This window comes from Anas acuta, chromosome 25 (genome assembly GCF_963932015.1).
Source record: "Anas acuta chromosome 25, bAnaAcu1.1, whole genome shotgun sequence".
In the NCBI taxonomy this organism is placed as follows: Eukaryota; Metazoa; Chordata; class Aves; order Anseriformes; family Anatidae; genus Anas; species Anas acuta.
This window is the reverse complement of record NC_089003.1, coordinates 1,836,659-1,852,441: the sequence shown is the minus strand read 5'-3', so window position 1 is coordinate 1,852,441 and position 15,783 is coordinate 1,836,659. Positions and strand designations below refer to the sequence as shown.

At 42.9% G+C, this 15,783-nt stretch overlaps 1 protein-coding gene and 1 long non-coding RNA gene across 3 annotated transcripts in view; one reads left to right on the top strand and one right to left on the bottom strand.

Annotated features, from left to right (window-relative positions):
• Positions 1 to 1,682: 1,682 nt before the first annotated feature.
• LOC137844458 (uncharacterized) overlaps positions 1,683 to 15,783 on the bottom strand; it is a 25,208-nt gene continuing 11,107 nt past the window's right edge. The window contains exons 3-4 of one of the 2 annotated variants that reach the window (XR_011089904.1): positions 13,545 to 13,605; positions 1,683 to 11,282 (exon numbers count right to left, since the gene is read on the bottom strand). This is a non-coding gene — a long non-coding RNA (uncharacterized lncRNA). The remainder of the gene's footprint in view (positions 11,283 to 13,544; positions 13,606 to 15,783) is intronic. The other variant, XR_011089903.1, reaches the window with a different exon arrangement.
• FBXO47 (F-box protein 47) overlaps positions 12,713 to 15,783 on the top strand; it is a 10,657-nt gene continuing 7,586 nt past the window's right edge. The window contains exons 1-2 of the mRNA XM_068660874.1: positions 12,713 to 13,020; positions 13,483 to 13,653. Of these exons, the coding sequence (XP_068516975.1) occupies positions 12,840 to 13,020; positions 13,483 to 13,653 (352 nt within the window). The 5' untranslated portion in view covers positions 12,713 to 12,839. The remainder of the gene's footprint in view (positions 13,021 to 13,482; positions 13,654 to 15,783) is intronic.

The window sequence follows — 15,783 nt, the reverse complement described above, 5'->3', positions numbered from 1 at the left end:
TTCCTTTTTTTTTCTCTGTTTACCTGAAGAACTCAAAGGAATGCTGTCTTTTTTTTTTTGCCCTGGATCTGATCTTTTGAAACGGTTATAAGCTGGCAAGGACTTTTCTCTGGATTTCCATCTTTTCAAAAAATGGCTTTGTTTTTCCTCTTTTTCTTGACGTGCATACACAATAACAGCAAGATTTTTAGGTACTCCTCTTCTTCTACAGCCCCCAGAAACGCTAGGTAACATCCAACACGTCTGAAACGCTGCAAATTGACAAGAAAACAGACTTTATATAGGAATTGAGCTGTATAAATCACTGCTGCGTTACTACGGCCAGAATCTTAAAAAGAATTCAAAACAGGATCAGATCCTCAGGTGGAGGAAAACAACATCCAAGTGCCCTAGCACAGAAATGGCTGAGATGCATACAATATACCACAGGACAGGTGCCAAATTTGGAGTGCCTGGAGTCAGAAAGGCTTTTTTTTATTATTATTATTTTTCTTTTTTTTTCCTTGACACAAAGAAACAAAACAAAGCAGGTTCTTCTGTATTCTGTAGCAGTTCAGTAGATGTTTGTCCTACCTTCTCCTGAGGAGTGTGGTTGGGGGTAGTGTCAGGTTAGCAGCTCCCATTGATCCCCAGTTGAGGTTCGTGCCCCAAGCTGGATCCAGTCTGGATCCCCCAATCCAGGCTGCGTAACTGGGCAGTGCTCAGCTCCCCCTGCCTGCCCTGGAAAGGAAAAATAAAATAAATGTGTCCTACCTCTCATGAGGCCTGGCTCTGGGCACAAGAGCTGGGAACAACCTCTTCCACCTTTTCCGTGCTCGTGTCCTTGTAGTTGAAGATGAGGTCTATTAAATTCCAGAAAACCCAACTGTAGTGGTGCTGATGCCTAGAAGAAAAAGGAATAAAATGTCCTCATCACCACGAAGAGCTGCTCTGCTGTCAAAGGAAACAGGAGAGCAGCACCAAGCCAAGCACACCCGGATCACCACTCCTCTCCTACCTGCACAGCTCCGATTTTAGGATGCCGGCTCATCTCGCTCCCAGGGCTCCCAGCACTGGAGCTTCGAAGCAGACTGTGACGTACCCGTGTCCACGGAGCTGTTTTATTGCTGTCGTGGGCTGGGGCTGTCAAACACAACCAGCTGCTGCCCCCCCTGCTCATCTTCCCAAAACATGGTCCCTTGCAGCCCAGGCAAGGCTGTCATCGGGCAGAAAGCGACGTCGTGGGGGGGTTCTTGGCCGCTCAGCAGCTGTGAAAACACACCAGGGGCTTCAGCACCAAGCCAGGTCCCACTTCTGCTCCCACTAGAGCTGGGGCATCAGCGCATCAAAAAGTTTTTGGCATCGATGGGAGCAGGACCCAGATCAAAAAAATTTTCTCCCACTAAGTGAAAGCCTACTTTCCACATACTTGAATTTACAGCACAGTCGGACCGTTTGGGGGGACTACAGGCACTTTAACTGTCTTTTGATGCAATGTATTTACTATGGATAATCTGCATGGAATACAGTCTTAATATTAAAAAAAAAAAAATCTTCCTTTTTGGACTGCTTTGTTTTCAAAATAAAACATGCAGAGGATTGCTGGTCATGTTATGCAAACTTCTAAGCACAGTGGGGATTATTTTCACCTTGCATGCTTTTAATGGCCACTGTAAGTGTGCACAGATCTTTTTTAAAGCCATCCTTTGCTGGCTCAGTAATAACACATCTTATCAGGAGGTGTTCCCAGGACAGATCCAGGATAAAAAACTAACGTAATTGAGGCTTGAATCAAGACTATAATCTTCTTCTAATTTTATCTGCTCGGCTTATTTAGAATTTTAGCAGGCTTTTTCAATTTGAACAATGAAATTTGTTTTTTCCATTTGACTTTCTGACAGCAGCTAAGGGTTTGGATCTCTGCCCGAGTCCAAAATTACTCCACACGTGCTCATTCCTGCCTCCTGGTGTAGGCTCCATCACTATGGTCCGTTAGAAGTATGAACAGGTCAGCATGACAAAGTACCTGAGAGGAGGTTATGAGCCGTAGGAAAAGGCCCCTCTTGCACTTAGCTATGGATATCCAAAGATTAATTCCAGTGGGGGCTTTGATAGCCCCGCTTCCAGCTGTATTGCACCTTGATAAGGGCAGAGCCAGAGCTAAAGGCATCATTTCCTAAGCAACTTTGTCCTTCAGAAGCAAACGTCACCCTTTTTTGCACCCCCCTTTCAATGGCTATGACCATATCGCAGTATTGGTAAAGGAGCAATATATTTGCTGCTCCTCTGCTTTCCTTTCACCTTCCCAAGCCCCTCGCATCCTGATCATCCCCTCCCATCCTGATCATCCCCTCCTCTCCCGGAGTCTTTCCCAGGTTTGGGAGAAACGATGCTACCACAATACAGCTCCAAGTGAATTTAAACATGATCACAGAATTCTACCGTCCCAGTTCTACTTATTTTTCTGAGCAGACAAGTAGGAGATATATAATTAGAATGTATATGATATATATGTAAAGCAAATACTTCATAGTGTCTAAATAAGCAAAAATGTAAAAAAGTCAGCTTTCATGAACAAGTAGTTTTTTATAACAAGCATAATCCCTGAAACAGGGAGAAAAATAGACTTTGTGCAAATAAATAAGGGTCTGTGTCCTGGAAATGCAACTGCAACCTCAGGTCCGCCAGCACGCTGAACGTAATTAATAGCTCTGAAAGCAAGCAGGGAGCAGATTGCTACAAAAGGGCCTGTGGGTGGTGGAAGAAAACCTCAAATAGATGCACTGCTCCGAATCTGCATTTTACAAGTGCTGCGGAATTGAGCTTTAGTTACAACTGGGAACAGGGAATTAGGGCTCCCAAAGTCCTTCCCTGGATCTATGTTAAACATCTTTATGCCTTGGGTTTCCTCATCTAGAAAGGAGGGGTGGGAGTAATTTCCTTTCTCACACACGAATTGTAAGTCTGCTAATATTTGTAAAATACAGCTGCTCAGGGGAAAGGCGTTTTCAAGGGGAAAAAAAAATAAAAAATACTCGCTTAGGTGACAGCGAGCAGCACACCCGTGTCCATCTCAGAAGCTGGTTGGGTTGTCCCTTACCTCGCACTCAGTGGGAGCTGCGAATTTGGCAGTCGTGCTGGGCTTTTCATTACCTTTGGGAGAGGATTTTATAGTCTGCACAGAAGACATTTCCCTCTACTGGCTGCAAGAGACAGGTTTTGTTGTGCCCGGCCGTGGCACGCCGCTGTTTTCCGTAGCAGAGGCTCACCCTCAGCTGACGGGCTGACTCCGAGGAGGCAGAAAACGCCTCCACGTTCCCATCCAGCTACCCACAGAGGATCCCGGCAATAGCCTTCAGCTTTTCCCACAATTTCCTCATCACAAAGGAGTGAAGAAGAACCTGGCAGCCCAATTTATAGGCTGTAAAACATCCAAAGGATGGGCCTTATTTTTTCGTTTCTTTTCCTTTTTACACCTCAGACCCTGATTGTTCACCAAGTCGGTCAGAGCAGGCAGCAGACTGTCTTTTTCCTCAGAAAACCTGACCTACGTTTTGTTGACGCCCCCCCAGTTTGAAGTCAAAGTCACAAAAATCGGGTGGTTTTGTTACCTTGAGAATAAACCTGACAATCTTCAGCACGTGCAGGCGGAAGGCACGTTGAGCCCTTTTCCTCTGCACAAAATGTGTCACTAATAGCACACCAGGGCTGCTTTGGTAAAGAAAAAAGAAAGCCTTTTAAATGATTTTTTTTTTACTTTAAGTAGTGAAAAGAGCAGGTTTGCTATTCTCTTAAGAATAATGGTGGGCTCCGTGCCCCATGGCAAGCTGTGTGCTGGTACCTGCTGGCTGCCTGCTGCTGAGGGTTGGTGCAGCCTCTCCACCTCTCCGTACGAGGTTTTGTAGCACCACCGGCACACAGACCCCTGGAACAATAAGCAAACCCACGGGGAGACTCTCTCACCTCTTCCCCTGCTGCTCCCCGACGCAGGTGGGGGGAACTTGAATGCTCTGCAACTCTGAGGAGCATTTGCATCTGATTTCGTGTGAACTTGGGTCTGTGGAGAATCGGGAAGCTTTTATCAAACAGATGTGAGACAGACGGGGTGAGTGGAGGAGGTGTTGAGAAATAATTTCTCTTCCCCTTATTAGGCGTTCCTAACCCAAAGATCTTTCAGGAATTCAGCTTTTTTTAAACCTCTAAAATGAAAACAAAATGTTAAGCATGAAGATTAACATGCTGGCATTTGTAGGATTTGGTATTTAATAAAGTAAATAATAAACAGTTAATCACCAAAGAGGCTGCCATCTTGTAAACCTACATGCACATTTCCCCCTCTGCCACAACAAAATACTCCATCAGTGATCATTATACTTTTGTTACATGTTTCACCCAGAAAGGTACCAGATTTCTGCCCCAGTAATGGTAAGGTGGCAGCCTTCTGCTCAGCGAAACGCGGACTCTGAGGTGGAGCACAGCAACACTAATTGCACAGAGGGAGGAGACGATAATTTAATGTGGCAGCGACAGCAAATCTTCAGTGAAGACCAGGCCTAGGTGTGCAAAATGTAATTTTCCAGTATAAGGAGGAAAATTTGGGATTCACAGTCTGATTCTGGGTTAGCAAAACATCTCTGCTTGCTAAGAGCCAGCAAGTAGGGTCTCAGTTTTGCATTTCCAGGGAAAGGACGAGAGCAAACCATCCTCCCAGCACCGTGCTACAACGATGAAGTGAAGCGAGTTGTCTGAGATGCCCTCCAGACCCCAGGCCAGCACTTTGTAAGGACAAAAGCGAAGGCTGCTCCTGGCTGATCCCATCCCCAGCTTCTCACAGAGCTGCAGGAACAGCTGCTACCACAGAGACGTGCTTGGAAAGCTCAGTTATTTATCACGGTCAGATCCCCATGCTTTGATATAAGGCAAACCCAAACACCCAAGGAAGATCAATTGCTGATTCATAAATCATCAGTGAACTTTTCCCTATGGAAACAAGGTTTTTCTTGGTGTTTCTTCGAAGGAATAATAGGGCCTACCAATATGCTCAGCCTGAGCAAGCTGATAAGATCATAAAGCAGAGCGGTATTGGCTGCAATAACTTCCTATCTGTTATGAAGCTTCCCATGGCTCAAACGGATAATTATCTGCATGTTGTGCTGACAGGTTCCCATCTGTTTAGGGCTGAATGTTGCATCTTAAAAAGAAACAGAAAGGAATAGCACCAGCTCCACTCTGACAGGTTTGCTCAGCTCTTCAGAAAACCCGAGGATCTTGATTTGAGATGCTAATGAATTCTTAGTAATCCACTTCTTTTTTTTTGTGCTGGTATCTATTTCCCTGCAAATCCAGAAGATGGAGAAACGCCGAAGACAGGAATAATATAAGGAATACTTCTAGGGAAGGAGCGGACTGGAAAACACAGAGACCAGATCCTCAGCTAGGATTTAGGAACTGCTGAGGAACTACTCTGACTTACAGGGACCCTAAATGTCTGGATACACAGAGCACAGACCCGTACCACCTGGGTATCCTCTGTTGCCTCAGTTTTACATCTCCTTCAGCTCTGGACTCTGCCTCAGAGCTGCCACGTAACTTCCAAGCAGCCTTGAGGCAGTTTCTCAGCTCCCTGCTCCAGCTTGGAGAGGCGAGGAGAAAAGGGCAAGTCCTGGCATTAAGCAGAAATGCTCCCCCTTCCTCACATGCCCCTGATTAAGACACTGAGGATCCAGAGAGGAACAGGGACATTGGGAAGTTTTGAGTGGTAGTGAAGCCCCTGCCTTGATTTTCTGCAGCCCTGAGCTCAGGAGGATGCCACTTCGTGTTGAAGTGAGCACGTGGACGATACAGCACCACAGAACGGCAGCAAGGACCAGAGCAGCCAGGCATTCAAGATATATATATATCTTGATCATTTAGTACATGGAATGTACTAAGTAATTCCTTCACAATTTTTTACCTTGTTCGCCTGTTTTTTGTTGGATTTTCAATTATCTTTTTTTTTTTTTTTTTCCCCTTTTAATTCCTTCAGCTGCACCTCATCCATATTGCTGTGTTCTGCAAGCAAAATAACATGAAAATTGGACTTTGCGTTATCAAAATTCTGATCACTTTCCAAGCAGATCAAGCAGCTCCAGAGGTCTGGGCCAGGCCTCTGGCCGTATACATTCCTGTCCTTCTTAGACCTGTGCCATTCATCAGCCTTTCAGCAGCCCTTAAATAGAACCGCAAAGCAAAGAGGACATTTTATCCGGAGAATTCATTAAAAGGGATGATACAAAACAGAGCCTTAATTCGCTCCATGTCCTTGCACAAGGCATAGTAGAGCTCGCGCTGGATGAGTCAACAACACCCCCCCCCCACCATTAATTGTACACTTTTCTCATTTCGTAACGAGCCTTAAACTGCTCTCTTCGAGTATAAATGAAAGACTGCGCCGGAGCTCCTTAACAACATTTCAGAATTTCACTGAAACCTCAGGAGAGGAACACATTTGGCAAATGAGGAAAAATTAGATTTAAACAGAGTAAATACTGACGAAATTTTACTGCCTAAGACTGCATATGAAGTGACATGAAACTTGGTAGCGCTTTGTCTTCTGTGGTTTATTATTATTATTATTATTATTTCCATTTTGTAATGTTTACAGTGCAGTAGATGCTGTTCTTATTAGTGCTGGTCCTAGTGGTGCCATTTTTCCACTACTCTCTTTTGAGTCCCACCACATTTGGTGTTTGCTTTTAAAGCCCCAGCTCAATTCAAGAAACCACCAAAAAAGCCATCTTTCTGTCCATTGCTTAATAGCTTTCTAGTTATTTAGTCAGAATTTAGCCCCTGTGGAGGTAGGGAAAAATCAGAAGACATGAAGAACGTATATTCTAAACCAAAAGGCAAAAAGAACACCTTAAATAATAATATTTAAAGCCAGTTTTGGGAGGCTGAACATAGTGGCTTGGCATTACTGTAACGTGCTTCCTGCCCTCAGAGTCTAAAATGTAAGAAGGCTCACTCGAACGGGATGGGGGGAGCGAGACAATCCTTCCCATACTCAAAACCCTGGCACCACTGGGGCTGGACAGGGCCCTGGGGGCTTTCCCTTCCCCACCCTGAAGCACAAAATTCTTCCTCCTCTCTTTTCTGTTAAGGTACCCCTAACTAACCAGTCTTCTTTCCTATTTGCACCTAGTTACCCATTTAAATATAGCTGATGATCTTATCACAGGGCTCTGCTGTGTTTTTTTCTTCTTTTTTTTTTTTTTTTTTCTTGAAAATGATGCATGTGTAATGAGTGAAAGCTGTGCTTTTTTAATACCAGGAACGATTTAGATCCTGCTACACGAGCATTCCTGCAGAATTTAATGCTGGGCTGGAGCGTGGCTTCGGAGCATTCACATTTACCCCGTAGCTTCCTATGAGTTTTAGATGCCTGACATGCCCGTGCCCCTCGGAAAATCTCACTAGCAGCTGTCTGCCGTCTAAACCCTACATATTTGAAAAGCTGACTCCATCGAAGTCCCGCTCTTGTCATTTAAATGTGCTGCCACCGTTGCTATCATTGGCAGCAGCAGAGCACTCGAGACACAACCGGTATTTTTACCAGACTTACATAACTCTGCTCACACATACAGCGTAGGCAGAGCAAAGATAAATTGGGTACACAAGACAAGGCCACTTATGCATAGAATAAGCAGTTAGCACTCGAGCAGAACCATTACCATAGTGTATAAAACTCAATTGTACTTTTTTCCTTATTAGCTTTCATCCTGTCATCCCAGAACAGTTTACAAACACTGGCTAGGATTACAGAACCTCAAATAAAAAACACAGCCGTGAGTCACTCATCCGATTTGAAACAAACATGAGATAATACTTTTACCACACAACACAATGTAATTGCCGAAGTTGGTGTCACTCTTACTATAATTAATTATGCCAATCATTAAGTAGTCGGACATATTTATGTAGGTTAGGTCCACCAGTACATGTTTAACACAGGAATCTTGATGTCCCCCCACCTCAGAAACCCTTATTTCACTGTCAGGCTCCAAAAAGTTGTTCCAGGGGAAGGGTACTCCATATATGCTCCATTTCCATTACCTGGTCACTAGGTACCAGTGTTTCTAGCACAATGAACAAGTAGAAAAGTGTGAAAGTCTTTACTCAGGAATCCCTAAAATGCATCTCTCTCTATGGGAACACTGCAAGGCAAAACAGGAACGCATTCAGGAGGAAGAGGAGGATGATACCTTACTGTGTGTGACAGAAATGCTCAAGGAGCTTACGGATGCAGAATGCAACCGCAATGGGATTGCATTATTTTTGCACACTTGTCTAATTCACCTTTTCAAGGTGAATATTGCAGTCACGGTTACATCACCGTGGCATTCCCGCTCTCATTGTCGTTAATTTAAGCAGCAGTTAGCAGAGGATGCCATATTGTTATGTTTGGGTTTGACTCTTATTTGGTTTCTATTTCAGTTTTGCTAAGGCAATTTTTTCCTTCAATAAACTTACAGAGAAAAAAAAAAAACTGTGAAGAAAAGCCTGATGAGGAAAAATCCTTTAAGGCAGCTGCAGCCCTCTGCTGCCATCGTATGGGAAGTGCCTTAGGAGCAGCAAGAAAACCTCTCCCCAGGGGTTGTGCTACTATCCCCCAAAACACTAGTTATTTAGAGAGCTGTTTCAGAAGCAGCAGTGAAAAGAAATAACAGTTCTAAAATCAGTTTTGTAGTGAATACGAACTGACAACGTTCCAACGCTCCAACTGACAACGGCAGCTCGCTGGACTGTTCCCTGACCATCCAGCACCCAAAATGACGATGCTGGGCCCCTCTCTCACCGTGCAGTGTAACAGCACGGCAATTTGTAACCGCCCGTCGCAGCACAGCTTCCACGAGCAGTGTTTGCAGCTGGGCTTGTGCCATATTTTCATTTTACAGCACTACAGCTTTGCTCTGAGACATGCGTTATGGCACCGTGCCTCAGCGCTGTGACATCTCTCTGCAGCATCGTTAGTTTGCTTGTGGGCTTCATGTCCTGTGTGACAAGCTTGTCCCAGAGCCTGCCTCCGTTGCTTGGGATCGTGTTTTTCCCCAGGAGACAGAGGACTGGGTTTGGTGGCCCTGGCCTCTGATGGGAACAACTTTGCACAGCATCGGGGCCATGCAGTAACACAAGTGACAGGGAGCTGGGGGTCGGCCTCTTCTCACAGGTAACTGGTGACAGGAGTAGAGGGAATGGCCTCAGGTTGCACCAGGGAAGGTTTGGGTTGGAAATGAGGAGACATTTCTGCTCAGAAACAGCAGTCAGGCGTTAGGACGGGTTGCCCAGGGAGGCAGTGAAGTCACCGTCCCTGGGGGTGTTCAAGGAGAGGTTGGACACGGTGCTTGGGGACAGGGTTTGATGGGTGACATTGGTGACAGGGGACTGTTGGACCAGATGATGTTGGGGGCCTTTTCCAACCCTAACACTTCTGTGATTCTATGGTTCTGCAGGCCTCATGTCCCCCAGCAGTTGAATATTCATGAGGGGGGTGTGGCCACATGACAGCCTGATTGAATATTCAAAAGGACAAGGAGGCGGGAAAGGCAAGCCCCGAGCCCGCTGCTTTCTGCTGACAGGGGCAGCAGGGAAAAAGGCGGGAAAGTAATTACCGCAAGCCAATTAGCGCAGTAATTTGTGCTAGTAATTCCCACACAGGCAGGAAGGGAGGGATTATTGTTAATACTTTTGAAATACAGCTGAAATGAAGTGATGCAGCAGTTTGTTCCCTCCAAAACACCTGCTGCTGCAGCCATTGCCCTGTTGATAACCACCGCCCCGTTGATAACCACCATCCCAAAACTGATTTCTTTAATGTTTGTTTGCAGTTTCTTTTCAAACTGTCTTCTCTCTGGGTGTACAAACAGTCCATCTCCTGACCAAAACACACAGCCAGAGGTGTGCCCCTGCCTGCGTGTGCATCTTGCTGTGTGCATAACCCTGCCCAGCCCCAGCTTTGAACTCAAGTAAAGGAGGTAGTGATGTTCGACTTAAACCAGTTATGTTTTAAATAATAAATAAATAAATAAAACTAATTTCGGTGTTTCCTTTTCCCTCCAGGACACGCACGGTGCTCGCTGCAGACAGCAGGGCCTGCTCACCCGCCGCTGCCTCCGTCCCTCTGCCCGCTCCCCTCAGGCAGCCTGGCAGGCGGCCCGGCCCAGGGGTGCGTGTGGGGAAGGAATTTCCGTGAGGTAAAACAGAGCTCATAAAGTCCCGTCTGTGGGTAGGTACGGACTGCGTGGCCTTCTCTATTAACTGGACGTGGGTGCGGAGGTGCAGGTCGCTGTTTTCAGGCAGCTAACCCGCGTTTTGGAGGGCAGCACCTGAGAGCGATGCAGGGAGCAGAGGGGAATGCGGCCTAGCGTGGTGCAGGGGGCTGGTCATTTGGCCTAGGGATCCCTCACACAATCTGACACAAAAACACAGGTAAAGGGTCAAATATGACCCGTTCCATCCACCACTGCTGCCTGAGCAGCCTGGGCTGTGCCAAAAGAATCAGACGTTGGCATTTCCCCTCTGAGGAATTCCCAAAGGGATGAGGCCGAACCAGCAATCCCTCACAACACAGAGATCCCTGTCGCCATCAGCAGCGGGATCAGGGCTCCCTGAACTTTCTCATCACAGTTATTCACGGATTTAGATGTTTATGGGTCTGGTCTGAACTACCAGCCCAGTGTTAGAACCTTCAGCACAAATATAAATACGCTTCCTGTAAATTGTCGGTGTAGGCCACGGGGTAACAAGTATTTATGTACCCCGTGGCTGTGCTGGGTGCCCTGAGGTTTGTCATTCCTCACTTGAACTTGTAGGTTTTTGTGTGCGTTGACGAGGAAAAAGGGAAAATTCCTGCTAATATTTGAAGAGATTCGTTTATGTAGTTTGTGATGAGGAAAGGAAACAGAAATGCTCCAAACCAATCTCCAAAGTAAACAACCTTTTGTAATAAGTGTTTGCCAAATGCTAACACATACTCAGAAAAATACTGATCAGGACAAAAGTGCATCAATTAGCAGGAATTTAGCGACTGCTTAAGGATAAGAAACATTGTATAGAAGGTTGGAAGTTGATGCTTTCTGGCTTGTAAACAAATCAGTTTATAGCAACAAATAAGATGACCCTTCCTGGCTAATGTTATGGGTTCAGCTAGTTAAATATTTAACGTTTACCTTTCAATTTCCAGTCTCGATTAAGCAGTTCTCTAAACAAGTGGTGTCCCAGCAGCAGATGGAGGTGCACAGTCCATTGCACTGTTCTGGCTGAACTCCCTGAGAAATAAAAAACACATTAAGTCAGAGAGGAAGCAAATGGGAGCTTTCAGTAAAGTCTCTAAGCTTTGGCCTATGAAACTTCCTGCTTGTACTCATTTTTATTTACATTAATTTTATCTAGCCCTGCTCTAAGTTACAATAATGGTAGTCAATCCAACTTCGGTGGAGTTGAATAGAAACAGACTGAAATTGACTGATTACTTCTGAAAACTTCCCTTGTGTTGAAGTATTCCCTCCCCCCTCACACACCATGCAGACCCAAGGCAAGCTTTTCAGAAAACACTTAAAGATGCCATAAATTCTTGTAGTATAGTCCTCTTAAAGACAGTAAAGGAAGCAGAGTAAGAAAGTAACACAGGATTACAATTTATTTCTAAAGTGAGAATCAGAAGTAGGTAGCAGATTTAGCCTATCTTGAACAAAATTCAGTGGTGCCCTGTTTCTATGCAGGACTGGCACTATTTTGCATATTTTACACAAGACCTGGAATTAAGTTGTTTTGAATCCACAGTTGTATGTATAAAACTTCCACTGACTTTCAGACTGCACTTTCTTTGCTTTTAAAAGATAAATATTTTTATTTTTTTTCATATAACTGCGTGTTTATCTATGGGTGATTTCTGGAAAGTTCTTAAAGGATTCTTGAAGGTTACATCAATTTTCTGTCTCTTGCTTAAGTAGCATAAAAGCCAAACGAAACAGTCATTCTAGGAGCAGTCGCATTTGCTCATGAGCATTGGGAAAGTTTAAAGTATAAGCTTCCTTAGCTAGCTAGAATAACAACATACCTAAACTAAAAATGCTTCCTCCAAAGTACAACTTTCTAACATTTCAGTGTAAGGAATGCGCTTTATACAGTGCACAAGCACCAGTCAGCCAAACCAGTTTGTGACATGGGTGAGGAAATGCCCCATATTCTTCCAGTTGTCGGTTTAAACAGTGCTTCCATTGTGGATGTGGCGATTTTGTTCAGTGGCATATTAGAGAGGCCTGGCTTGCATGCTTTAGCAATAAATATGAAGGATGTTTGGAACTTGTTTTCTGTAATTTTTGTAAATTTTTAATCTTAGAAACAATGAGGTCTATTCTCCGAGTGTATTTCCCGCTGATACTAACAGAGATGTTGTAGTGCAGCTTGGACAGATTCCAGTTGTGTTACTACCAGTGCTGCCAGCTCTTGTAATTATACTGCAGCACTCATTCTCTTTGGCATTTTCCCTGAAGCCTCAGCTGCTGGAATCAAAAAATAGTGTGAAAAATCTCAGTTAATTTTTTTAAGATGTACTGAGTCTCATTGTTGTTTGACAACGTGAAGTACCTACTCAGAAACCAGAAGGTAAATAATAAAAACATATTTATTGTTCTTTTAAAACTCTTTACTTTTCAGACCTTCATTTGGGGAAAACTTGTGTCACTGAATTTTTTGAGATGACGATGTTGTATCATTTGTATATCACACACGTAGTTGTTATATGAAATTAAGCCACGTTAGGTGCTGCAGGAAAAAGTTTCTCTATTTTCTCTCCAGAATGAATTGAAGACACTGACAGAACAATGACATCCACTGCAAGGACCAGCTACACCTTGATTCCTAACCAGAAATACAGACGCAGTAACCGTCACTCCAGACAGCACTGCGACATCGTGGATACAGATCCCCAATCTCTGTCAACACTTGGATATTTTAAAACATTGCCATTAGAGATATTTCAAATGCTATTGAATTATCTCTCAGGTGAGAATATAATAAGTCCATTAGAAATCTCTCAAACGCTATTGAATTATTTCTCAGGTGAGAATCTAGTAAGAAGGGTATTGTTTCCAATATCTGAAAATTACCATAAAAGTTTTCCATTTAGAAAAATACATTATTATTTTAAATGTTTTACCTTTTAGATAGGAGAGTCATTTTATGTGACTTATTCTCTGAATTTTTATGTATGAAGAACCACATGACCAAAAAATAATTTATGATTGCAGACTATGTGAAGTTCTTTTTGCCTATTATGTGAAAAGTATTCCTTAGATCTATACATTTATAATTATCACCATCTACTGGCAAAGGAGATAAACACTAATACTTTATTATTGTTATTATTTCTTGACCTATTTCTGAAGTAAGATAAAGCTGTTGACTACTAATCAGCATGTTTCTTGCAGTAAAAATTTACATGCATACTGACTTTTGCTTTTTCAGTGAAGGATATCAGCATGCTGTGCATGGTGTCAAAAACCATCAGCAACCGCCTTATTACTTACATCTCAACCCCATCAGGAAACCGAAGGCTGTTACTGCAAGACTTTCATAACATTGAGCTACCTGGCAAGAAAGAAGGATCCTATATATTAGAGCACTACAAATCTCTAGGTGATCCTTTAATGCAAATGGTAACAATTACAGGAGAACCAAACTTGGTTAAAAGGTTTCTTCTGTTATATGCATTGATTGGTAAAATGCTGAGGATATGGCCCAAAACATTTGTGCAGCTCCCTCTAAGATAAAAGTTCCTCCCCATGTCAAATGGTCTACTCAAATACCATTAAATTGGAGGGGAGTGGTATTGCTTGAAATGATTCCAAAACCTTTTAGTTTTGCAGAAAATAATATATGTTCTGCCTCATCCATGTTTATTTTTTTTTCATAGTAAATGGAAAGCAGGGTTTGAGCAGAGGAACTGGATCAGTTCTCAGTAGTAGGTTTTTCCAAATTTAGTTTATTTGGACACCACAACTGGAAACTGCAGCAGAAACCAAGACTCCCAGGCCCCACGCTAGCTAAGGAATTTGGCTGTTCAGACTGCCTTCATGTATCACTTTGGACTAGCTTGCATTCCTCAGTCTGGGAAATGTAGCTGCAGTACTTAAACGCAGTCTAGCTCTAAAATGACCAACAACCATTTCCATCAGAAAGCCTGATAGCCTACTGGAGATGTATTGCAGATCACATTCCGCTTCTTAGAAAAGAAGCATGCTCATCATGAAAATGTTATCACAGTTGTCACTGATCAGCATTCCCCTTGGCAGCCGTGTATCAGAGTTCAAATGCTGAAATGGGCATGGAGAACACATTCTCCTCTCACTCCTTGCTTATGTGGAAATGCCTGCGCTTTGGCTGTCATGGTATAACTCCTTCTGGACGGAAAGATTCAATTGTTCTCTTTCAGACCTCTTTTGGCACAACATAATAGAAACCCAGAGCACAATAGCATAGGGTTGGTGGTAATGAAGAACACTGTACGTCTTCATATTCAAAATTGATTGCTTTCTGTTTTTTACTAATTTTTAAAAGACTGATTCTAACTCATTCAGCCCATCACTCAGAAAAGGAACATTCTTTCTAGAAGGCTGAATTTTTTTTTCACCCACTCAGAATAAGCATTAATCAATCAGAAACTAAATTAAATCCTAATTTGATCCATATCAATTAACTGTTATCTAGCTGATTAAAAAACGCTGAGTTTATTTGACAGGGAAATAAAATGGTGCCATGGTTAGATGCAGAATTATAGGTAGAATTATGGTTTGAACTTGACATTAAATAAAGGTGTACACAAAGTAGAGGAATACTGTTGCAGTCATTCAGACTATAAAGACATCTTATAAGGAATCCATGTAGGTTTTGGGGTATCTTAAAATAATTTTAGCATTTTTTTTTATTTTTAAAATTAAACCTGATACTTTGAAACTGTTTTTAAAAAAATCTAAATTGATTTGGTCGTTGTAGTAACCACATATGAAATGATAACTTGTTATTTAAATATAAGTGTGAACCCATCACTGTAGTAGGCCTAGTAATAAAAAACATGACATATTTAGAATATATAGATCATTGGCAATATCTATCTCATCAGTGGAAGGCTCAAGAAAAATGTTTTTCTTAAGAGATCAGTTACAAAATCAATATTTACTTTAAAGCAGGAAAGACTGGACTCAATGGGAAAAAGTCATTCCTGTTCAGAGAGTCTGCACAGAGTCTATGTAATACATAAATCTCACTTAAACTTAGAAGAGTCTGGCTGCACTCTAGTGCATGGTAAAATCTTCCATTACTTGAAATGGGGTCAAAATTTCAGTCATTGTTTAAAATGGACTTGAGTTATAACTGATTGTGGCACTGACCTTCAGCACAGAGGGGATTTTGCTCTATAAAACCAGAGGCAGTACATTTTGCTCAACCCTTTTAACTCAGCATATTTTTTTCCCCAAACTGATGTCTGTATTCCTACTTGCAACGGCATTGTCTTAACAGTTTCAACTGTTCTTCAGGGAGTTCTCTCCAAAGTCTAACCTAGTCAACAGAAAATTGACTTTACTGAGCTTTGGACCATGTCCTGGGCTGATAAATAAATTATGTCTGTCATGGAAGAATGTGAACACACTTCTAAGGAAAGAGTCAATTTAGAACCACGGTAAATGTATAAAGTACTTTTTGACATTGGAGAAGTTGTGTATTTCTGCAGAGACTGACAGTTCAGGAAGAAAAGTAGCAGCTTTTCTG